The 25,673-nt window shown below is 49.0% G+C and overlaps 1 protein-coding gene across 2 annotated transcripts in view; it reads right to left on the reverse strand.

Moving 5' to 3' along the window:
• Nucleotides 1-399: 399 nt before the first annotated feature.
• CUX2 (cut like homeobox 2) overlaps nt 400-25,673 on the reverse strand; it is a 315,719-nt gene continuing 290,445 nt past the window's right edge. For both annotated transcript variants that reach the window (XM_064379840.1, XM_064379841.1), the window contains exons 19-22: nt 15,772-16,041; nt 11,748-11,936; nt 8,903-9,176; nt 400-3,695 (exon numbers count right to left, since the gene is read on the reverse strand). In XM_064379840.1, coding sequence (XP_064235910.1) covers nt 2,894-3,695; nt 8,903-9,176; nt 11,748-11,936; nt 15,772-16,041 — 1,535 coding nt within the window. In that variant the 3' untranslated portion in view covers nt 400-2,893. The remainder of the gene's footprint in view (nt 3,696-8,902; nt 9,177-11,747; nt 11,937-15,771; nt 16,042-25,673) is intronic.

The raw sequence follows: 25,673 nt of genomic DNA on the forward strand, positions 1-25,673 counted from the left end.
ACCACTTTGGGAGGCCAAGGTGGGTGGATCACCTGAGGTCAGGAGTTCAAGACCAGCCTGGCCATCATGGTGAAACCTCATCTTAAAAAAATAAATAAATAAAAATAATAAAGGTGGCCAGCCCTCATCTGGCTGTTGTCACACTGGAAGGTGGGCCCAGTGTGGCTGAGATGGTAACTATTTTCCAGAGAAGCTGGTAATCATGCTTTTTATGGGACATGCCCCCACATTTTAATGTTGGCAATTAATTTTTTTAGAGAGGAGGGTCTCACGGTGTTGCTCAGGCTGGTCTGAAACTCCTGGCCTCAAGTGATCCTCCCACCTCGGCCTCCTAAACTGCTGGGATTACAGGTACGAACCACCACACCCAGCCAATGTTGGCAATTTAGACATTGGCTTAATTTTTTTTTCTTTTTTTAGAGACAGAGTCTCTCTCTGTTGTCTATGCTGGAAATGCAGTGGCAGTCATAGCTCACCGCAGCCTCAAATTCCTGAGCTCAAGCAATCCTCCCATCTCAGCTTCCCAAAGCACTAGGATTATAGGTGTGAGCCATTGTGCCTTAAAAACTAGTTTCAAAAAATGCCATTCTAGGAAACATCTCTGAGGGCCAGATCTGACCTCCAGTTTGCACTCCTAACCCCAGAACAAAGAAGCAAGACACCCAGAATTATTATACAATTCTGTATTTAGCGACTCGTTTACAGAACATGTTCCTTTTTTTTTTAAAATTTTAAACAAAGTTCATCAATCTCTCATAGAAATGGTGTGTGTGTTTGTGTGTGTTTTAACCGTTACAGGGCGTGAACCTGACAAAGTTGTTCACGGGTCCGCTAGCTTTAAGTGAAACAGGATTTCTGTGTTCAAAAGACTATACTAAGTGCTTAATCAAATCCCGTCACACTAAAGCCAAATTTAGTTCTCTAGGAATTGAAGTCTGCGTATAAGCCTGGATTTCAATGCTGTGTTGGTTTCAACAGTAAAAAGTCGTGTGTTCCCCCACGGTTGTCTTAATTGCAACAGGGTGGTGGTGGCAAAAAGGAGATGTTTCATTTGTTCCAGATTTGATTACTCTGAAAATTGGTCACTGTTTCTTATTGTCAAAATATAAAAATACCTTCATCTGGATAAAAATGTATACAGTGGAAAACTCTTCAATGCATAGCCTGGGTGTATGGAAAAGGTTTTCCTTCGGGGTTTGTGTTTTGTTGACTGTTTGGGGTGGAGACTGCAGCTTGGGCTGGGTGTGAGAGTTGGGATTTCTGGAACGGTCCTTAATCTGTACCTTCCAGTTGCCGAGTTTTGCCCATATGGTTTCAAATTGTTAGCTGCATCTTTGAAACCTCCATCGGCCATCTCTCCCACTGGCATTACATCAGCACTGATTATGGTCTTTTCATCTTCATTCTGGGGAGTCACCCAATTCAGCCTTCCCACAGACAGTTTGAAAAGGAAATGTAATAAAAACGAGGGAGAGAGATTCAATAACCAATATGGTGGCTGTTCCATCCAAATTGGGAACTCTCACCTTAGAAACCATGCCAAAGACGCTGGAAGAAGGGCTCCTCTGAGTCGGAGGTTGAGTCTCTGCTCCCCAACAGGTCATGCGTTGGACGGTAGGAGGGTAGATTTGGAGGCTGGGATATGGTGAACATGCTGCGATGAACTTGGCCTTCCAGAGTTCTGCATGGACTTGGAGTTGCAGATGCCTTCCAGAAACAGCACCAGGGTCAACTTGAGAAAGAAGATGGTGAGAAGGGGAGCTGGGGTCTCTAGTTTGATGAATCTACTTTTTGGCGCTGGTTACTAAGCTTCAGTGGTCATGGGATGACCAACACAGTCACTTTTGGAAAACACCAAGAGGGGAAGATGGTGGCCACAGTCTTGCTCTGGAATACCCACACTCCTACAAGTGGGGACACTTCTGGGTTGTGCCCATGGTTCACATGGGGAAATGGGGTTGCTCTGGCTCAAACGCCACTCTTCTGGCACCTGCCCCATGCCCATCTTTCCAAAGGATCTGGAAACGCTTCTTGCCTATAGACGGACAAGTTGGATGTCTGACCTCCATGGCATCACAGGTTTCTAACTAGTGAGACCTGTGTGAGCAGTTTGTTCTGTAACATGCTACATCTCGTATAGGACGGTTGGGCCACAGCCCACAGCTCTACAACATTTACAATGGCACGGGGCATTCTGTGTTATCAAGGTTGCAAAACAGACCACCAGAATGAAACACATCCTCAATGGCATCGAGGTTTTCGTTTAGAGTCTTTTGGACTTTCTCTTTTTAGCACAGTTTCTGGAAGGGCAGTAGCAATGCACTGTGTCTCACAGACAGATGTGGAAAAAACCGTGGTTCAAAGGTTATCTAAATTTTGGTCAGTCTTATAGTGTTTTGTGATGGCTTTGAACAATTGTCTTCTTTTAATCTCATCTAGTGGCAAAAACGACACAACTTCAGTGTATACTTCGCAACAGTTGTGACAGCATCCTGATTTTATAACTCTCTGTAATATCAAAACAGCATCAGCTGGGATAAATTCCAAAGGATCCTTTATTAAAATATCTAAAAGAGGTCTATAAATATTTATTTATTTTTCTAAAAGAGTTTGGAGTTTTCAGGTGAATATGTGGTGCCATTTTGCTTCTGCCTCCTGCAGAGGGGTCAGGGCAGAGAAGAGGGGCAGGGGTGCCCAAGTGGAGGCAATGGCATTTGACCCACCTGCTCACACAACTTCATAGAACTAGGATTACAACAAAAAACGTAAACGGCATAACATTGCTGTCCACATTTTGATGGTTAAATTCCTCCATCCCCTACCCTACCCTGTTGAGGAGAGTGAGAGAAGGAAGGTAGTTACTAGGGTATGTCCCTTGCCCCTCACCCTGCCTTCAGAACTCCCACTCCAGGGCCTCCTCCCGATTGGCAGCCCGTTCTAGTCGGTAAATGATGCTGTTCAGGTTGGCCATCTTCTCATGCCGCCGCTGCAAGTTGGGGTTCACCTTGGCATTGGGGTGCAAGGCTCCAGCCGTGTCGGTGGTGGGGCTGGCACTCGGCACTTTGGCAGGGGGTGCGCCAGGTGGGGATGGGGAGATGGGAGCTGAGGAGGAGGGGACAGGTGACACAGACATCATGAGGCCTGGCGAGGAGGCAGCTGAGGGCGAGTTCAGTGACACCTCCAGGCTGCAGCGTGAGGACTCCGAGGCTGATTTAAAACTTAGAGGGTCCGGGTGAAGCCGCTCCCCGGCCTCACTCTCCTGTGGGGGATGAAGCGAGGGACAGTCTGGGGTGGGTCCACCTGGAAGGAGGGGCCCAGGAGCCACTTTTTGTAGTCCATCATTACCCAAAGGGTCAGGATGCTCCTCTTTGGGGGGACCTTGGCCTTTGTCTGGCTCCCCTAAGTCCTGGGGCTGGCTGCTTGCCTCTTCCTCAGTGTCCTCCTCCATCTGTTCCTGCTTGATCCTCACTTGGGCCTTGTCCTGGGTGGTCAGGGTTGTGCTGTTCTCCTCAGGGCCCTCCTGAAGCTCCAGTTCCTTCACAGTCGGCTTCTGATCCTCAGTCTCAGAGTCAGGGCTTTGCGGGGTGGGGTCTGGGTGGGAGTGGCCTGGCGGTAGGATTCCAGGACCCCCACTTGGGTCAAGGTCTGGCTCATCCTGGGTCCCCTCCACCAACATCTCCCGGCGCATCCGGGACCTGGGGCAGAGACGGTGGTGAGCCTGGAACTGGACAGGGGACTCCCAAACCCTGGACTTCATCTGCATACATGGCATTTTGACCCCACCCACTGCCCTGGGGCTCTCTAAGCACTAAGATTCCATACATGCACCATCTTATTACATCTTCTCAACAACACCACAAGGTGGTGCTATTATTATCCCCACTTCACAGGAAACAAGGCTCAGAGATGTTAAGTGACTTGCCCCAGGTCACACAGCTAGTAAGTGGTAGAGCTGGGACTTGAACTCATGACTACTGAATCCCAAAGCTCATGACCTAAACCTTTGCTGGGCAACACTGCAGTCATTGGCCATACATAGCTCTCGAGTGCTTTACATGAGACTAGTCCAGATTGACATGTGCTGTAAGGGTACGATATACACTGGTTTTCAGGCTTAATACAAAACAAAGTGAAAGATCTCATTAATAATGTTTACATTGGGCTAAATTGAATAAATGATTAAGATTTTATCTTTTTTTTTTCTTTTTTGAGACAGTCTCACTCTGTCACTCAAGCTGGAGTGCAGTAGTGAGATCTTGGCTCACTGCAAACTCTACCTCCTGGGTTCAGGCAATTCTCCTGCCTCAGCTTCCTGCGTAGCTGGGATTACAGGCACGTATCACAGTGACTGGCTACTTTTTGTATTTTTATTTAGAGACAAGGTTTTGCTATGTTGGCCAGGCTGGTCTCAAATTCCTGACTTCAGGTGACCTACCCACCTCGGCCTCCCAAAGTGCTGGGATTACAGGCTTGAGCCACTGGGCCCAACTCCAATTATTTTCTTTTTTTCTATCTATCTTATCTTATATCTATCTATCTATCTATCTATCTATCTATCTATCGATCGATCGATGGGGTTTTACCATGTTGGCCAGACTGGTCTCCTGACCTCATGTGATCCGCCCACCTGAGCTTCCCAAAGTGCTGGTATTACAGGCGTAAGCCACCATGCCCAGCCGACCCCAATTATTTTCTTATAGCAAAGGAGGTCAAGACATTTTAAATAACTTGTCCAAGGTCATAGAGCAACAGGGGTTTTGTTAGCACATTCAATGCTATGGCTCCCTGGCCATTTATGTTAACAATAAATTACACTAACATAGACTATTAGCAACTCTAAATTAGAGTTACAAACATAATGTGTGCTTATCATGTGTTGGGCACTAGGCTAAGCATTTTTTGCTGTTTTCTTTTTTTTTTTTTTTGAGACAGAGTCTTGCTCTGTCGCCCAGGCTGGAGTACAGTGGCACAACCTCAGCTTACTGCAACCTCTGCCTCCTGAGTTCAAGTGATTCTACTGCCTCAGACTTCCGAGCAGCTGGGATTAAAGGCCTGCACCACCATGCCTGGCTTATTTTTGTATTTTTAGTAGAGTCAGGGTTTCACCATGTTGGTCAGGCTGGTCTTCAACTCCTGACCTCAAGTGATCCACCAGCCTCGGCCTCCCACAATGTTGGGATTGCAGGTGGGAGCCACAGCACCTGGCCTGTTTATTTCATTTTCTATTAGGTTGGTGCAAAAGTATTGCATTTTCTGCTATTTTTTTTTCTTTTTTTTTTTGTGACTTTTTAAAATGGCAAAACCTTTTTTTTTTTGGAGATGAAATCTTTCTCTGTCGTCCAGGCTGGAGTGCAGTGGTTCAATCTTGGCTCACAGCAACCTCTACCTCCCGGGTTCAAGCGATTCTCTTGCCTCAGTTTCCTAAGTAGCTGGGATTACAGGCACCCACCATCATGCCCGGCTAATTCTGTACTTTTAGTAGAGTACAAAAATTTTAAAAAATGGCAAATCCTTTAAAATGAATCAAGAAACATTTTTTTTAAAAAATGGCAAAAACCAGCTGGGTGTGGTGGCTCATGCCTGTAATACCAGCACTTTGGGAGGCCAAGGGAGGTGGATCACTTGAGGTCAGGAGTTCTAGACTACCCTGGCCAACATGGCAAAACCCCATCTCTACAAAAGAAAAACAAAACAAAAATGGCAAAAAGTGCAATTACTTTTGCACCAACCTAATATAAGAATCTCATAATGGTATACTAGTCTAATTCGCATCGATAAAGGAGACCAGGTTGAGAAGGCACAGTAACAGGCACAGTCACAGGGCTCTGAACCCAGCAGTCTGGCTTCTACTTTCCTGCCCCCACCTCCCTGCCCACGTCCTGTGGGACCCCCATTCCAGGATATTGGACCTGGAGGGACTGTGAGGGGTCACCTGGTCCAACCCTCTCTCAGTCCCCAATCCCTCCACAAAGGTGACCTTGCCCACCTTCCAGGGCCCTCCTCCACCTCCCTCAGCTTCCTTTAGCAGGAAGAGCTTTGATGGGCAGGGACTTTGTCTTGTTTTCTGTGGGGTCTGGTACAGAGTAGATGCTCAGTAAACATTTACGAAATGAAATAATGTGTTCTTCTGTAATTATAACCCTTTGAGAGTTATTTATTTTGAGAGTAGAATTCTCTCTTCTCCTTTGTGCAAACTCCTATTCGTCCCTCAAAGCCCATCTCAAATAGCACTTCTGTAAAGTCCTCCCCAGGCAAAATTTCCTTTTCCCTTGGCCCCTTGTTCTTTCCCATTTCACAGCACTTATTAGATTACAGTGAAATGTTCTGTTTTATGACTGTAAGGTCCTTAAGGGCAGGGATTAGTTCACTGTGCATACATTAGAAACGTTTATTGAATGAACATGTTGGATAATAATGGGGTGCTCAGTTCCTGTGGGGAATCAGAGAGGAGAAAATGTCCCCATATCCCGTAGGGATGGAAGGAAATGAGAAGGCTTTAAGGAACTATGTTATTTGCTATTTGGGAAGCTCTGGTCTGAGCTGGATGATAAACCATATTTTATTTTATTTTACTTATTTTTTTTTTTTGAGACAGAGTCTCATTCTGTCACCTAGGCTGGAGTGCAGTGGCATGATCTTGGCTCACTGCAACCTCCACATCCTGGGTTCAAGTGATTCTCCTGCCTCAGCCTCCTGAGTAGCTGGAATTACAGGTGCCTGCCACCACACCTGGCCAACTTTTGTATTTTCAGTAGAGACAGGGTTTTATCATTTTGGCCAGGCTTGTCTGGAGCTCCTGACATCAGGTGATCTGCCTGCCTCAGCCTCCCAAAGTACTGTGATTTATAGGTGTGAGCCACTGCACCCAGCCAAAACTACATTTTATAATGCATTTATACCCAGAGTTATTTCAATTGATCCATAATCAAGCATTGGGGGATAGGTATTAGGTTCCTCATCTGTAAAATAAGGGGAAGACTTGGAGAAGTAAAATGACTTGCCCAAGGCCATATAGCATAGGTGGGGCTTGAAATCAGGTCTGTGGGACCCTGGTGCCTGGGAGAGAGGAGATGCTGCTTTGCTCCTCCCACCAGTCACCTCTTTCCTAGCTCTCCCTTGGGGATCAAGAGACATTCTCTCCCCCTGGAATGGATGAGTGGATTTTCTTCTCCAGTACCATGTGGGCACCAGAGACTTTTCCTATTTAGGAAGCTTGGCAGGGGCAGGGGTGGGGTGTTTCTCAGCGATGGTCCCTGAAATCCCCCTGTCAAACGTTTTTTATAGGGGTCCCCTCAGAGCTACCCCTGAGACTAAACTATGAAGCACAACCTCTGCAGGCCAATGACTTGCAAGTCCAGGGAGTCAAGAGTGGGAAGAGCTATGGAAAGAAGCAGCCATTGAAATAGGAATCACCTATTCCCTGAGGTGGTGGAGCCTGAAGAGGATAGCAGGGTTTTTTTTTTATTTCAGGGGTGGGAGGGGCTGGGAGCCCCAAATCAGGAATCCAGCCTGAGGCTCAATAGTCAGGGTTCCTCAGGCCTGTACCCCTAAATACCCTTCCCTGTCCCTTCTTTGAGTCAGATGCAAGGCCAACAGGGTGAAGTAATAAAAAAAATAATGATAATAATCCAAAACCCAAAATGCAATAATAATAAAAAAAAGAATATATATAAAAAAAATAATGATAATAATCACATCAATAGGTACCACATACTATGTGCTGGGTATTTTTTTGTTTTTTTGAGACAGCCTCACTCTGTTGCCCAGGCTGGAGTACACTGGCGCGATCTCAGCTCACTGCAACCACCACCTCCCAGGTTGAAGTGATTCTCCCGCCTCAGCCCCTCAAGTAGTTGGGGCTACAGGCATATACTACCATGCCTGGCTAATTTTTGTATTTTTAGTAGAGATGGGGTTTCATCATGTTTCCCAGGCTGATCTCAAACTGCTGACTTCAGGTGATCCACCCGCCTCAGCCTCCCAAAGTGCTGGGATTACAGGCGGGAGCCAACGTGCCCGGCCTACATGCTAGGTATTTTATGTAACTATGTTAGTCTATCAAATCCTCTGTGCAATTCTATGGAGTAGATCCTGCTACTGTCCTCCCCATTTTACAGGTTAGAAGACTGAGGCACAGGGATGTGAAGATGGTGCCACAGCTGAAAGTGACGGAGCTGGGATTTCTTCCATGTTTGCCTGTGTTTAAAATTTTTTTTTTTTTTGAGATGGAGGCTCACTCTCGCCCAGGCTGGAGTGCAGTGGCATGATCTTGGCTCACTGCAACCTCCGCCTCCTGGGTTCAAGTGATTTTCCTACTTCAGCCTCCTGGGTAGCTGGAATTACAGGTGTGCACCACCATGCCTGGCTAATTTTTGTACTTTTAATAGAGACAGAGTTTCACCATGTTGGCCAGGCTGGTTTCAAACTCCTGACCTCAGGTGATCTGCCTGCCTTGGCCTCCTTTTTTTCGTTTTTTGAGACAGGATCTTGCTCTGTCACCCAAGCTGGAGTGTAGTGGTGTGATGGTGATTCACTGCAGCCTCTGCCTCCGGGGCCTAAGTGACCCTCTCACTTCAGCCTCCTAAGTAGTTGGGACTACAGGTATATGCCACCATACCTAACTAATTTTTGTATATTTTTGTAGAGCCGAGGTCTCCCTATGTTGTCAGGGCTGGTCTTGAACTCCTGGGCTCAAGCAATCCTCCCATCTTGGCCTCCCAAAGTGCTGGGATTACAGGCATGAACCACTGCACCCGGCCCTGTGACCTGTATCTAAGTGCCCATGTGATGGGGTCTCCCATCTCCCAGAGGCCGTGCGGGTCTCCCTCCAGGCCCTGGGATGGGGAATGGGTTCCACCGGGGCTCTGCTGCCCGCCCCAAGGGCACGCTCCCGCAGTCCCACCTGTAGTTGTGGAACCAGTTGATGACGGTATTGGTCTTGAGGTTGAGCTGGAAGGAGAGGAGCTCGATGGTCTGCTGCGAGGGGTAGGGTTCCAGCTGATAGGCCTTCCGCAGCGCCTCCTTCTCCTCGGGTGCCAGCACCACCCGGGGCTTCTTGATCTGCAGGAGGCTCAGGTCCTGGGGCTGCAGGCAGGGGCTGGGGCACTCGGAGCGGGTGGCTGGGGACTCGCTGTCCGAGCCGGTGCTGATGAGGCCATAGCGGCGTTTCAGGTAGGCTAGGGCCAGGGAGAGACAGAAGGCTGAGAGGTGGTGTCCCCACCCCATCAGCTCTCAGCTAGCAGGAGTCGCGTGGTGGGAGTCCATCAGTCAGCCCCACTTGGAGCCCGTCATGCCCTAAACTTAGGGGCCTGCCCCCCCAGCCTTTCTCCCTCCTCACTCTCCTTCTGCATCTCCCAACACCCACACCCAGGCCACAAGATACTAGCCTGACCTCACCAGCCTGGGAGCCCTGGCATGAGCGAAGACCTAGGAGCGTTCCTTGCACATAGGAAGCACTTGAAACAGGGTGCTCTATGGCATTCTCTCTGGTTTTTTAGAGACAGGGTCTCGCTCTCTCACCCAGGCTTGAGTACAGGGGCACAGTCAGCTCACTGTAGCCTCAACCAACTAGGCTCTGGCAATCCTCCTGCTTCAGCCTCCCCAGTAGCTAGGATTACAGGTATGAACCACCATCCCTGGCTAATTTTTAAATCTTTTGTAGAGATGGGGTCTCTCTGTCACCTAGGCTGGAGTGCAGTGGCACAATCACAAGTCACTGCAACCTTGAACTCCTGGGCTCAAGTGATCCTCCTGCCTCAGCCTCCTGAGTAGGTGGGACTACGGGTGCACACCACCATCCTGGCTCATTTAAAAAATTGTTTTGTCGAGGGAGGGTCTCACTCTGTTGCCCAGGCTGGTCTTGAACTCTTGGCCTCAAGTGATCCTCCCACCTTGGCCTTCCAACGTCCCGTCCCTGAATTTCTAAACAGCCTTTGGTGGACAGTAGGTGGGGACACTAATTTAAATGACCCATTGACTGCATGGTGCTTCTTGACCCCAAATCATGAAGATGTTGGGGAGAAAAAAGCCCACTTCAGAATGAAAGAAGTAAGGTATGAGGGTCTAACTTAATCCTCACAGTAATGCTTTGTGGCTCTGAACATGCTCTTTTTTTTTAAAGCAGAGTCTCACTCTGTCACCCAGGCTGGAGTGCAGTGGTGCCATCCTCTCGGCTCACTGCAACCTCTGCCTCCCGGGTTCAAGCGATTCTCCTGCCTCAGCCTCCCAGGTAGCTGGGATTATAGGCATGTATCACCATGCCCAGCTAATTTTTCTATTTTTAGTACAGATAGGGTTTCACCATGTTGACCAGGCTGCTCTCGAACTCCTGGCCTCAAGTGATCCGTCAGCATCAGCTTCCCAAAGTGCTGGGATTACAGGTGTGAGCCACTGCACCCAGCCAGCTCTCTTATTTTCAGAAGAAGGAAGCACAGAGAGGGGAAGTAACTAGCTGGAGGTCACACAGCAAGTAGGTAGAGGGTCAAGTTCTCAACTGTAGCATTATCTGATGATGATGGGCCAGCCCTAGCCCTGCCCTAGGTGCTCCCCACAGCCTGGGTGTCCCTGGGTCATCACATGACCAGCCCTCATGCCCTGGATGGCAACTTCAACTGCTCCTATCTTATCTTCCGATGGACTTTGAGGCTTTGGAAATATAGAGGAATCCTTTATGCACAGCATGAGACTGGGCTCAGTGGAAGTTTATCTTCCATCCAAATACTAGCCAGGCCTGACCCTGAGATCAGAGGAGATCCTGCTCTCAGGGTGGTTTGGCGCTTATCTTATCAGGATATAATGTCAGACAATGTGAGAACTTGCAATCTCCTTGCCCAACCCTACAAGAGAGGGTTCCTGTTTGCTGGTCCTGTCCTTTGTTGTGTAGAGTCTGGGTAATGGGCCAAACGCTGATCTGCAAAATAGGGAGCTGAGGCAGAGGAGGAAGGGAGGTACAGAGTTTTGGGAAATAGGCAGTGGGGGCTGGCCACAGACTTTGGGGTAGCTATGGAGGTGTAAAGGACACCAAGAGAGATGGGGTGTTAGATTTCCTTTTCTTTTTCTTTTTAATTTTTTTTTTTTTTGAGACAGAGTCTTGCTTTGTCGCCCAGGTTGGAGTGTAGTGGTGTGATCTCGGCTCACTGCAACCTCTGCCTCCTGGGTTCAAGCAATTCTCCTGCTTCAGCCTCCTGAGTAGCTGGGGTTACAGGCATGTGCCACCATGCCTGGCTAATTTTTATATTTTTAGTAGAGACAGGGTTTCACCATATTGGCCAGGCTGGTCTCAAACTCCCCACCTCAGGTGATCTGCCCGCCTTGGCCTCCCAAAGTGCTGGGATTACAGGCGTGAGCCACCACACCTGGCAGAGTATTGGGTTTTCATGGGAGAAGTAGTAAACATTTACAAATTTAAAAAAACTGGAGATGGGGTCTTACTGCAGTGCTCAAGCTGGAGCACAGTGGCTATTCACAGCTTTGATCATAGCACACTGCAGCCTTGAACCATCCTTCTGCCTTAGCCTCCCAAGCAGCCGGGACTACCCACGCCCCAGCACACTGCGACTGGCTGTATATATTTTCACTGCTTTCAATGACATTGTTACATTTTTTTTCAAGGTTGCTATTTCATGTAATCCCCTACCAGGCTGAAACTGGGCCATGGGGGCCCTGGATTTATCTGGGTTACAACTAGATATGGTTTTAGGGAAAATCTGAGACCCAGTGCTGGGGTCCATCCCCTGCCCAAGTCTTACCTTTCTTCTCCAGCTTCTTCATGTCCCTCAGCTTCTCCACGTTATGGGGGTCATTGAGCCACAGCTGCATGCGGACAAAGGGCTCCCGCCCCTTCAGGCTCAGCTTGTGCCAGGGTTTGGGCCGGGACAGCAGGTCGGACACAGAGCCTTGTGTCAGACCCAGGATGCTTTCCCCGAACAGCCGCTGCCCTGGGGATAGGAGAGGGGGGCAACCTGTTACCCCAGGCTGGGCAGAGAAGCCTGCTCCCAGGAGAGACAAGGAACAGGTCAGAGACACAGGGCAGAACCTCAAGGCTAACTCCACTAACTCAGAAGGGAGGGCGAGAGACGGCGGAAGACCCGCGCCGGAGAGGAAGCTGAAGGGGGTCTGTCTGTAAAACAGATTTGGGGGGCAGGATGAGGCAGCAACCAACAACAGTGCTTTTTTTTTTTTTTCAGACGGAGTCTCACTTGTCACCCAGGCTGGAAGCAGCATGATCTTGGCTCACTGCAGCTTCCGCCTTCCAGGTTCAAGCAATTCTCCTGCTTCAGCCTCCCGAGTAGTTGGGATTACAGGCACATGCCACCACGCCTGGCTAATTTTTGTATTTTTCGTAGAGATGGGGTTTCCCATGTTGGCCAGGCTGGTTTTGAACTCCTGACCTCAGGTGATCCATCTACCTTGGCCTCCCAAAGTGCTGTGATTACAGGTCTGAGCCAAGTGCCCGGCCCAAAAGTGCTTTTTTTTAACTTAAGAGGTTCTTTACTCCTAGGAGATCCCTGAAATTGTCTGCCAACATCATGCATACAAATTTGTATCACTGTGCTGGAGGATAATTTGTCAGATTCCATTCCAGTTTTAAATGTGCACAGCTTCGGAGCCAGCAGTTCCACTGCCTGGGATAGCTGCACTTGCCCAGGGTCACACAGATGCACACAGCCTGATTTTTAGAGGCAGCAGGAAAGTGGAAAAAGCCAAAATGCCCATCAGTTGGGTAAAAAATGTGGTGCATCCATGGCCTGAAACACTTTGTAATGGTGAAAAAGAATGCGGGTGATAGAATTATTCTAACTTGGAAGGGTGGCCACAAAATAGTGTTCATTTTTCTTTTTTCTTTTTTTGACACAGGGTCTCACTCTATCACCCAGGCTGGAGTGCAGTGGTGTGATCTCAGCTCATTATACCTCTGCCTCCCGGGTTCAGGTGATCCTCCCACCTCAGCCTCCCAAGTAGCTGGCTGCTCAGGACTGAGCCACCACACCCAGCTAATTTTTGCATTTTTATATTTTATTTTTGGGGGACAAGGTTTGGCTCTGTTCCCCGGGCTGGACTGAAGTAGTGTAATCTTGGCTCCTCAAAACCTCTGTCTCCTGGGCTCAGGCCATCCTCCTGCCTCATCCCCTGAGTGGCTGGGACTATAGGCATGCACACCATGTCCAGCTAATTTTTGTATTTTTTGTAGAGATGAGATTTCGCCATGTTGTTCAGGCTGCTCTGGAACTCATGACCTTTAGCAATCCTCCCAGCTCAGCCTCCCAAAGTGCTGGGATTACAGGTGTTAGCTACCTCACCCAGCCTAGTGTTCATTTTTCAAAAGCAAGTTGCAAGACAATATGTGTATCATTTCATCTATATGGAAAAAAAGGAGAGGAAATTAAGTGATCACACCTGTAATCCTTGCACTTTGGGAGGCTGAGGCAGGAGGATCCACTTGAGGTCAAGAGCTTGAGACCAGCCTGGCCAGCATGGTGAAAGCCTGTCTCTACTAAAAATACAAAAATTATCTAGGAATGGTGGCACACAACTATAATGCTAGCTATTAGGGTGGCTGAGACAGGAGAATCACTTGAATCTGGGAGCGGTGGTTGCAGTGAGCCGAGCTCTCGCCACTGCACTCCAGCCTGGGGCCTGGGAGACAGAGTGAGACTCCATCTTTAAAAAATACACATAAAAACAACAACTCTTGAGTGTGACTGAGAGGCCAGTGGGGAGGGATTTTTTTTTTTTTTTTTAGTAACTTCTTATTTTTTTCCCTGTACTGTGTGTGTGTGTGTGTGTGTGTGTGTGTGTGTGTGTGTGTATTTTTTTGTTTTTTTTTTGAGATGGAGTCTCACTGTGTCGCCTGGGCTGGAGTACAGTGGTGCAATCTCGGGTCACTGCAACCTCTGCCTCCCAGGTTCAGGCCATTCTCCTGATTCAGCCTCCTGAGTAGCTGGGATTACAGGTGCTTGCCACTATGCCCAGCTAATTTTTTGTATTTTTAGTAGGGGTTTCACCATGTTGGCCAGGCTGGTCTCAAGCTCCTGACCTCGTGAGTTGCCCACCTCGGCCTCCTAAAGTGCTGGGATTACAGGTGTGAGCCACCATGCCTGGCCTGGTATATTTTAAAACAATGAATATGTCTTACTTTTATCATAAAATTTGTAGTGAAAATTTTGAGGTTTGCGTGCATCCCTCTGGGAGGGGGGCATCACCTGGATCTAAGACTCAGAGGATTTTGTGTCCCAAAAAGGGAAGGAGTCCTAGAAGAGATTTCTCCCCTGTACTCCAAGCGGGCAAGGACCTCGGCACTGGGTGAGGACTGAGCTGGAGTTCTGCAGTGATTGGAGTTCACGTCTTCCTGGAAGGAAGTTTTTAAAGCCGTGGGCTGAGAATTCCAGGCCCTCTCCGACCTGCATTCACCTCCCTTTGTCCCATCCCAGACTCAGGTCAGAGCAGATGCCTCACACAGGGTCCTGGATGCCCTGGGGCTGGCTCCAGTGCCCTGGGATCTCACCGTGGGCACTTTTGTCTTTTTTTTTTTTTTTTTAACTTCATTTTTTAGAGACAAGGTCTCACTCTGTTGCCCAGGCTGGAGTGCAGTGGTATGATCATTGCTCACTACAGCCTTGAACTCCTGGGCTCAGGCAATCCTCCTGCCTCAGCTTCCTGAGGACTACAGGCATTCACCACCATGTGTGAAGTTTGTATGCATAGAGTTTACAGCTAATTTTAGGAGCTTTTTTATTTTTATTTTATTTTTTATTTTGTTGGAGACAGAGTCTCACTCTGTTGCCCAGGCTGGAGTGCAGTGGTGAGATCTCGGCTCACTGTAATCTCTACCTCTTGGGTTCAAACGATACTCCTGCCTCAGCCTCCCGAGTAGCTGGGATTACAAGTGTGTGACACCATGCACTGGCTAATTTTGATATTTTTAGTTTCACCATGTTGGCCAGGCTGGTCTTGAACTCCTGACCTCAGGTGATTTGCTTGCCTTAGCCTTCCAAAGTGTTAGGATTACAGGGGTGAGCCACTGTGCCTGGCCTATTTTTAATTTTATTGACTGATTGACTTTTTTTGAGATGGGGTCTTGATCTGCTGCCCAGGCTGGAGTGCAGTGGTGTGATCTCAGCTCACTACGACCTCTGCCTCCCAGGTTCAAGCGATTCACCCGCCTCAGCCTCCCAAGTAGCTGGGACTACAGGTGTGCCACACTGTGCCCTGTTAATTTTTTTGTATTTTTAGTACAGACGTATTTTTGGTACAGGGTTTCACCCTGTTGTCCAGGCTGGTCTCAAACTCCTGACCTCAGGTGATCCACCCGCCTAGGCCTCCCAAAGTGCTGGGACTACAGGTGTGAGCCACTATGCCCAGCCATTAATTATTATTATTATTTTTTTTTAGAGACAAGGTCTTGCTCTGTTGTCCAGGCTGGAGTGCAGTGGCATGATCACAGCTCACTGCAGACTTGAACTCCTGGGCTCACACCATCCTCCTGCCTCAGGCTCCTGAGTTACTAGGACCACAGGTGTGTACCAACATATGTGAAGTTTGTATGCATGGAGTTTGCAGCTAATTTTAAAAAGCTTTTTTAGAGATGGTATCTTGCTATGTTGCCCAGGCTGGCCTCAAACTCCTGCTCTCAAGCGGTCCTCCCTTTCTGGCCTCCCAAAGTACTGGAATTACAGGTATGAGTCACTGGGTCCCACTCCAGACACTTTTTCAAGGTAAGTAGGAGGCAACCCAGGTGGGAGGTAGCCTCTCTGATTCCCACCGGCTCCGTACCTAGATTGTTGTCTGTGAGGACCTCCTTCACCCTCTTGGTGATGGAGTAGGTGTCCAGCTCGGGGGACATGGCCACGATCTCCTGGATGCCCCCTGGGGCCTGGCCGCCTGAGTACATCTTCCCGCTCAGCGAGGAGCTGGAGCGGCCCTCTGGCTGCTGGTTCTCCTTGCTGCTCTCCAGGGACAGGCTCAGTGGTTCCTGGGAGCTCTTCTCAGGCTCTGTAGGGCTGGGGGGTGGGGATGGTGAGGACCTTGGTTCTGTGGGACTGGCTGTGGGCCACAGAGAAAGAGAACGCGGTTACCATAATCTGGCACAGACACATCCAGTTTCAGCAGCCTTGCTTCTTACAGCCAAGAGTTGCTAACGACTCATTTTGCAACCACTGTAGTAATAATTGCTCAGGTAGGGACCTCCTGGATGCTAAAACCAGTGGATGAAAGTTTGATGAGGACTAGGATATTTACAAAGTCTCCAAGTATCTCCCTACACGATGCTTAGTAATTGCAAAGGGAAAAATAGCCACTTGGCCGGGCACGGTGGCTCACGCCTGTAATCCAAGCACTTTGGAGGCCAAGGTGGGCGGATCACCTGAGGTCGGGAGTTCAAGACCAGCCTGACCAACATGGTGAAACCCCATCTCTAAAAAAAAAAAGTAGCCACTTTACAGTAGAGAGACCTGGTTAGACTCTCTCTCTGTCACCCAGGGTGGAGCTCAGTGATGCAATCTCAGCCCACTGCAACCTCTGCCTCCCAGGTTCAAGCAATTCTCCTGCCTCAGCCTCCCGAGTAGTTGGGATTACAGGTGCTGGTGGACACCATCTTAACCAATGATCCAAGTTACTATCACCAATCACAGAAGTCAGCAACGTGGGTCTCCTGAGAGGATGCCCTGAGAAGGACATGGCATCACTTCTGTGATATCCCCAGCCCCAAGTACACAGCCTGAATCTGATTACGAGGGAGCATCGGGCAACCCAAACTCAGACCATCTATGAGATAATAGCCTCTACTCTTCAGAAAGGGCAACAGTCCAAATCAAAACATGAAAACTAAACACCAGTGATCCTGAATCTCATCCTGGACAGGGAAAATAAGTTTACTTATTTTAATTAATTAATTTATTTGTTTTGAGACCTGGTCGCCCAGGCTGGAGTGCAGTGGTTTGATCAGAACTCACTGCAACCTCAACCTCCTAGGCTCAAGTGATCCTCCCACCTCAGTCTCTCAAGTAGCTGGGACTACAGGTGTGTGTCACCATGCCCGGCTCTTTTTCTTTTATTGAGACAGAGTCTTGCTCTGTCATGTAGGCTGGAGTGCAGTGGTGTGATCTCAGCTCACTGCAACCTCCAGCTCTTGGGTTCAAGAGATTCTTGTGCCTCAGCCTCCCAAGTAGCTGGGATTACAGGTGCATGTCACCACATCCGGCTAATTTTTATACATATTTATTTTTTGAGACAGAGTCTTGCTCTGTCACCCAGGCTGGAGTCCAATGGTGTAATCTTGGTTCACTGCAACGTCTGCCTCCTGGGTTCAAGTGATTCTCCTGCCTCAGCCTCCCAAGTAGCTGGGACTACAGGCACGCGCCACCACACTCAGCTAATCTTAGTATTTTCAGTAGAGACGCGGTTTCATCATGTTGGTCAGGCTGGTCTCAAACTCCTGATCTCGTGATCCACTTGCCTTGGCCTCCTAAAATGCTGGAATTGCAGGTGAGAGCCACACACAGCACCTGGCCAAGTTATATATTTTATCTAAAAATTTATATAACATATAAAGGACATTACTGGGACAACTGAAGAAGACTGAATCTAGATAGTAGGTAAACACAGACCAGTATTTTACCACTGTAAGATTTCTCATTCTTGAAAAGCACTTGCTGAAGCATTTAGGGCAAAAGGGACAAGATGTCAACGAATTTCTCAAATGGCAGAAAGAGCACGATTGTGGCAAATTAGTAACAGTTCAATCTGGGTACAGTGCAGGGAGTTTGCTGTCCTACTGTTTCAATTCTTCCTTAAATTAGATGTTACCTTAAAATGAAAAGTCAGATAAACAGCAACAACTAAAGCCGTCAGCAGTGATCTACAAGTTCAACCACAGGAGACTGGCTGAATAAAATATGGGGCTCCCTGCAGTGGGCTGCTCTGAGGCAATGAAAGAAACTGTAGTGAAATGTCCTCAGTGCAACGCCACATTTAAAAAGCCAGGCTGCGGCTGGGAAAGAAACTGTAGTGAAATGTACTCAGTGCAACGCCACATTTAAAAAGCCAGGCTGCGGCTGGGAAAGAAACTGTAGTGAAATGTACTCAGTGCAACGCCACATTTAAAAAGCCAGGCTGCGGCTGGGAAAGAAACTGTAGTGAAATGTACTCAGTGCAACGCCACATTTAAAAAGCCAGGGGGCGGCTGGGCACAGTGGCTCACCCCATAATCTCAGCACTTTGGGAGTTTGAGGCAGGCAGATCACCTAAGGTCAGGAGTTAGAGACCAGCCTGGCCAAATGGTAAAACCACGTCTCTACTAAAAAATACAAAACTTAGCTGGGCGTGGTGGCACATGTCTGTAATCCCAGCTGAGCAGGAGAATTGCTTGAAGCCAGGAGACAGAGGTTGCAGTGAGCTGAGATCACACCACTATACTCCAACCTGGGCAAAAGAGCAAGACTCCATTTCAAAAAAAAAAAAAAGGTAGACGTTTAAACTACATTTTTCATTTTTCTTTTTTTTTAGATGGAGTCTCACTCACTCTGTCACCCAGGCTGGAGTGCAGTGGTGCGAACTTGGCTCACTGCAACCTCTCCCTCCTGGGTTCAAGTGAGTCCCCTGCCTTAGCCTCCCCAGTAGCTGGGATTACAAACATGGGCCACCACACCCAGCTTTTGTATTTTTAATAGAGATGGGGTTTCACCATATTGGCCAGGCTGGTCTTGAATTCCTGACATCAGTCAGGCGCAGTGGCTCACGCCTGTAATCCCAGCACTTTGGGAGGCTGAGGTGGGCGGATCACGAGGTCAAGAGATCGAGACCATCCTGGCCAACATGGTGAAACCCCGTCTCTACTAGAAAATACAAAAATTAGCTGGGTGTGGTGGCTCATGCCTGTAGTCCCAGCTACTCGGGACTACAGGCTGGGATTACAGGCACGTGCCACCATGCCCAGCTAATTTTTTGTATTTTTAGTAGAGACAGGGTTTCACCATGACCAGGATGGTCTCGATCTCTTGACCTCATGATCCACCTGCCTCGGCCTCCCAAAGTGCTGGGATTACAGGCGTGAGCCACCGCGCCCGGCCCAGATCTCTTCCTTACTGATGACGATGATGACGCTAATAAATTCCTTTTATTGAGCACTTACTACATGCCCAGGGTAGTATTATGTGCTTTATACCTATGATCTTTCTCTTTTTAAGTTTTTTTTTTTTTAAATAGAGACAGGGGGCCGGGCGCAGTGGCTCACACCTGCAATCCCAGCACTTTGGGAGGCCAAGGGGGGCGGATCACCTGAGGTCAGGAGTTCAAGGCCAGCCTGGCCAACATGGTGAAACCCATCTCTACTAAAAATACAAAAAAATTGTCCTGGCATGTTGGCACGTGCCTGTAGTCCCAGCTACTCTGGAGGCTGAGGCAGGAGAATTGCTTGAACCTGGGAGGCAGAGGTTGCGGTGAGCCGAGATCACGCCATTGCACTCCAGCCTAGGTAACAGAGTGAGACTCCACCTCAAAAAACAAACAAAAACAAACAAACTGAGGGTCTTTGAAGGCATCTGCCTCTTGGAAAACTGTCTGCACCCACGTCCCAACCTAGAGCGCCAGGAAGCGAAGCAAAGCAAACGGGATGACATGGAGATAGACCCAAATGACTGGCAGGAAAGAACAGCCACCCCCAGCCCCAGTCCCTCAGGCAGAACCCCGCCTTTCCAGCTCCTCTGACTTTGAGAACCACTTTTGACAAAGTGATGGGAAATCTCAGAAATCATCTCTATCAGGAGGAGTGTGCTAATGACAGGGCTGGGGTCACATGTGAGCAGTCGGGTTGTCTGGAGAGGGAGGCGGTGACAGGGAGAGGTGGGTCTTCCTGCCTAGGTGGCGCTAGACAGGGCTGTGGGCAGCTGGGGACAGGGGAGAGAGCAGAGTGACCAACCTGTTCCAGTCTGCCTGGGACTTTCCTGATTTTACTACAGAAAGTTGCAGGTCCTGGGAAACCTCTCTCTCCTGGAGATATAGAGAGAGACAGTGAGAGAGATGGAAGGAGAGACAGAGCAAACAGAGTGGGAGAGCGATGGTAAGAGAGGTGGAGAGAGGCCGAGAGAGAGAGAGAGAGAGAGAGGAGAGAGAAGGTAGAAGTGAACCAAAAAAAAAAAAAAAAAAAAATAAGACAGAAAGAGGACAGTGGAGGTGATTGGGTGCCTTGGCTGACACCTGTAATTCCAGCACTTTGGGAGGCCAAGGCAGGTAGATCACCTGAGGTCAGGAGTTCAAGACCAGTCTGGCCAACACGGTGAAACCCTTCTCTACTAAAAATACAAAAAATTAGCTGGATGCCTGTAATCCCAGCTACTTGAGAGCCTGAGGCAGGAGATCTGCTTGAACTCAGGAGCCAGAGGTTGCAGTGAGCCGAGATTGTGCCATTGCACTCTAGCCTGGGCGACAGAGCAAGACTCTGTCTCAAAAAAAGAAAGAAAGAAAGAGAGAAAGAAAGAAATTGGAGGACAGAGACAGAGGCCAGGAAAGAAAGGCGGAGGGAAGAGAGGAACTGTGTATTGGCACAGGGCTTCCTTGACTGCTTGAGAATTCTGGAATTTTGAGAAGCCTCAGATGGAAGGGTCTGGAATACTGACGCTGCCACTGTGGGCCCCGCTCATGAGGCTGGCTGGTTACACCCCGGGCTGTGACTGGCAGAGGGCGTGGCAGTAAGAGCATGCTTTATAACCCTCTCATGGCATCTGGCTCACCTTCAGCAATGGGTGTGGTCAGGGCTCCAGTGCTGGTCCCTGCCCACCCCAGTGGCCAGGGCATACCCGGGGGGCTGGGACAGGTTCTGACACCCAGCCCCACAGCCAGACTGTGTGGGACCTTGTGGGCAATGGATACACCCTTTTGCTTCCAGGCCTAGTGGCTTATGAACAAGCAGAGGCTGAGGGTAGATCTGCCATCACCACTTGCTCCTTAGGGCCAGCAGCTACAGGTGCCACCTCCAGGCCTGATTCCCTGTTTATTATTATTGGTTTTGAGACAGGGTCTTGCTCTGTTGTCCAGACTGGAGTGTACTCACTCTAGCTCACTGCAGCCTTGATCTCCGAGGCTCAAACTATCCTCCCACCTCAGCCTCCTGAGCAGCTGGGACTACAGACATCTGCCACCATGCCTGGCTAATTTTTGTATTTTTATAGAGAAGGGGTTTCACCACGTTGGTCAGGCTGGTCTTGAACTCCTGACCTCAAGTGATGTGCCTGCCTTGGCCTCCCAAAGTGCTGGGACTACAGGCATGAGGCACCTCGCCCGGCCTTGGTTTCCTATTCTGGGAGAGCAGGGAACAAGGTGTCCCCCACCTCTACTCACATCCCTTCCCAGGCCGTGCATGCTCCTGCCTCCTAGCTGCTGCCTGCGCCCGCCATTCCTTCCACCAGGAACACCATTCTCCATCTTCTCTGCTGACCTCTATCCTACCTGTTCTCAAATCCTTCCATGACAATAAAATTTAAAACCAAAACAATCAGAATTGGGGAAATGCAAATAAAAACTACAGTGAGGGCTGGGCGTGGTGGCTCATGCCGGTAATCCCAGCGCTTTGGGAAGCCAAAGTGGGGGGATCATGAGGTCAGGAGTTCGAGATTAACCTGGCCAAAGTGGTGAAACACCATCTCTACTACAAATAAAAAAATTAGCCGGGTATGGTTAAAACATAACACTACAGGCCAGGCATGGTGGCTCACCACTCCAGCCTGGGTGACAGAGTAATCCCAGCTACTCAGGAGGCTGAGGCAGGAGAATTGCATGAACCTGGGAGGCAGAGGTTGCAGTGAGCCGAGATTGCGCCACTGCACTCCAGCCCGGGTGACAATGTGAGACCATATGATCCAGCCAACTGAACTACTAGATATAAGTCCAAAGAACTGGAAATGAGGGTTCAGACAAAAATATGTACACAAGGTTTCATAGGAGCATTACTCAAAGTAGCCAAAAGGGGGTTTATCCATACAACGGATATCATTTAGCCATAAAAATGAAGGAAATTTTGATACAGCCTGTATGAGCCTGGAAAACATGTGAACTGAAAGAAGCCAGACACAGAAGGCCAAGTTGTACAGGATTGCATTTAAATGAGACATTCAGATGGGGCAAATCCAGACAGAACGAAAGTGAAGTCCCTGGAGTCCCAGGAGCTGGGGGGAGAGGAGGATGGGCAATGACTGAATGACTGCTTGATTGGTATGGGGCTCCTTTTTGGGGTGGTAGAATATTCTGGAATTAGACAGAGGTGATGGCCACACACATTGTGCATGTATTCAAAAATGGTTTAAAAGGTACATTTTATGTTATGTGATTTAAAAAAATTTTTTTTTAATTTTAATTTTTTTTTTTTTTTTAAAGATGGGGTTTCACCATGTTGGTCAGGCTAGTCTTGAACTCCCGACCTCAGGTGATCTGCCCGCCTTAGCCTCCAAAGTGCTTGGATTACAGGCGTGAGCCACCACGCCCGGCTTTTTTTTTTTTTTTTTTTTTTTGAGACGGAGTTTCACTCTCGTTACCCAGGCTGGAGTGCAATGGCGCAATCTCGGCTCACCGCAACCTCCGCCTCCTGGGTTCAGGCAATTCTCCTGCCTCAGCCTCCTGAGTAGCTGGGATTACAGGCACGCGCCACCATGCCCAGCTAATTTTTTGTATTTTTAGTAGAGACGGGGTTTCACCATGTTGACCAGGATGGTCTCGATCTCTTGACCTCGTGATCCACCCGCCTCGGCCTCCCAAAGTGCTGGGATTACAGGCGTGAGCCACCGCGCCCGGCGGCTTTTTTTTTTAATTTTAATTTTTTTTTTGAGACAGAGTTTGGCTCTTGTTGCCCAGGCTGGAGTGCAATGATGCTATCTCGGCTCACTGCAACCTCCACCTATGGCTTCAAGTGATTCTCCTGCCTCAGCCTCCCAAGTATCTGGGATTACAGGCGCCTGCCACCACGCCTGGCTAATTTTTTGTGTTTTTAGTAGAGATAGGGTTTTACCGTGTTGGCCAGGCTGGTTTTGAACTGCTGATCTCAGGTGATCCATCCGCCTTGGCCTCTCAAAGTGTTGGGATTACAGGCTTGAGCCACTGTGCTCAGCCTTTTCTTTGACAGAGTCTCACTCTGTCGCCCAGGCTAGAGTGCAGTGGCACCATCAGTTCACTGCAACCTCCGCTTCCTGGGTTCAAGTGATCCTCTTGCCTCAGCCTCCCGAGTAGCTGGGATTACAGATGCATACCACCACGCCTGGCTGATTTTTCTATTTTTAGTAGAGACAGGGTTTAACCATGTTTGGCCAGGCTGGTCTCAAACTCCTGGGCTCAAGTGATCCGCCTGCCTTGGCCTCCCAAAGTGCTGGGATTACAGGTGTAAGCCACCATGCCCAGCTGTTATGTTAATTTTACCACAATAAAAAAGTTAGTTAAAACATAATACTCTCACGCCTGTAATCCCAGCACTTTGGGAGGCCGAGGCGGGTGGATCAAGAGGTCAAGCGATCGAGACCATCCTGGTCAACATGGTGAAACCCCGTCTCTACTAAAAATACAAAAAATTAGCTGGGCATGGTGGCGCGTGCCTGTAATCCCAGCTACTCAGGAGGCTGAGGCAGGAGAATTGCCTGAACCCAGGAGGCGGAGATTGCGGTGAGCCGAGATCGCACCATTGCACTCCAGCCTGGGTAAAAGAGCGAAACTCCGTCTCAAAACAAACAAACAAACAAAAAACACAAAAACAAAAAAAACCCCATAATACTACAGGCTAGGCACGGTGGCTTACCACTCCAACCTGGGTGACAGAGTGAGACTCCGACACAAAAAAAAACAAAACACAACCCCCTCCCCCACCACAACACTATAAAAAAAGATGGAAGTTTTTTCACAGGTAGGCACATTTGGGGACCCTGGGGGCAGGGAGCCTGATGGCCCACATCCTGGGGTGCTCATCCTAGCACTGCCACTCACTGGATGGTGGCCCTGGGCAAGTTACTGTGATACTCTGCCCCTGGATTTCCTCATCTGTGAAATGGGAATGATAAACGGTCCCTCCAGTGGAGACTGACATGAGGATTACAGGACAAAGCACTTGGTACTCTGTGTGGTAAGTGACAGCGGTCACTAGCATGGCTACATTTACTCCTCATTACGCCTTATGGAGAGGAGTTTTTAAATCAAACGTTGTATTTATAAAATATTTCAAACCTATAGAAATACACAGAAAATGATACATAAGGCCTCCCCTTCCTTCGACCCGTCATTAGAATCAACGCTGACACTTCACACACATCACTTCCCATCTCCCTTCTTGTTTAAAGAAATAGGAAAGGGCCAGGCATGGTAGCTCACGCCTGTAATCCCAGTACTTTGGGAGGCTGAGGCAGGCAGATCACCTGAGGCCAGGAATTTGAGAACAGCCTGGCCAACATGGAGAAACCCTGTCTCTACTAAAAATACAAAATTAGCCGGGCATGGTGGCGCATGCCTGTAATCCCAGCTACTTGGGAGGTTGAGGCAGGAGAATCGCTTGAACCCAGGAGGCAGAGGTTGTGGTGAGCCGAGATTGCGCCACTGCACTCCAGCCTGGGCAACAAGAGCAAAACTCCATCTCAAAAAACAAACAAATGAAATGAGAAAGGAGAAGAGCAGACAAAGCCCCCCTTCCCTGCCTCTTCTTGGCCCCCTCTCTGCCCAGTACAACCTCCCTCCCAGCTGGGGGTGCTGCTTCCTTTATACATCTTATTTTATTAAGTCTTTTAAGAGATGGTCTCATATGCTCAGGCTGGAGTGCAGTGGCACAATCATAGCTCACTGCAGCCTCAAACTCTCTGGCTTAAGCGATCCTCTGGTCTCAGCCTCCCAGTAGCTGAGACTACAGGTACATGCCACCACACCAGGCTAATTTTTTACTTGTAGAGATGAGGTTTCACGTTTCCCAGGCTGATTTCAAACTCCAGGGTTCAAGAGATCCTCCTGCCTTCACCTCCCAAAGTATTGGGATTACAGGCATGAGCCACTGTCCCTGGCCTTTTTTTTTTTGGAGATGGAGTTTCGCTCGTTACCCAGGCTGGAGTGCAATGGCGCAATCTCGGCTCACCGCAACCTCTGCCTCCTGGGTTCAGGCAATTCTGCCTCAGCCTCTCGAGTAGCTGGGATTACAGGCATGCGCCACCACGCCCAGCTAATTTTTTGTATTTTTAGTAGAGACGGGGTTTCACCATGTTGACCAGGATGGTCTAGATCTCTTGACCTCTTGATCCACCCGCCTCGGCCTCCCAAAGTGCTGGGATTACAGGCGTGAGCCACCGCGCCCGGCCCCCTGGCCTTTTTTTTGAGACAGGGTCTCACTCTGTTGCCCAAGCTGGAGTGCAGTGGTGTGATGATAGCTCAAGTGACCTCCTGCCTCAGTCTCCCAAGAAGCTGGGACCACAGGCGTGTGCCACTACGACTGATCAATTTATTTTTATATTTTGTAGAGACGGGGTCTCCCTCTGTTGCCCAGGCTGATCTTGAACTCCTGGCTTCAAGTGATCCTCCAGTCTCAGCCTCCCAAAGTGCTGGGATTATAGGCGTGAGCCCCGTGCCTGGCTTCAGACTCCTTCCATTTCAGTGCATAGGTCTGCAGCCATACAGCTATACCAGTGTGCAGGCTCATCCTGCAGGTGTCAGCTTCTACAGTAAGTGCTGGC

Source organism: Aotus nancymaae, unplaced genomic scaffold (assembly GCF_030222135.1).
Source record: "Aotus nancymaae isolate 86718 unplaced genomic scaffold, 86718_ANA_hifiasm-v0.15.2.pri h1tg000021l, whole genome shotgun sequence".
NCBI classification, from domain to species: domain Eukaryota; kingdom Metazoa; phylum Chordata; class Mammalia; order Primates; family Aotidae; genus Aotus; species Aotus nancymaae.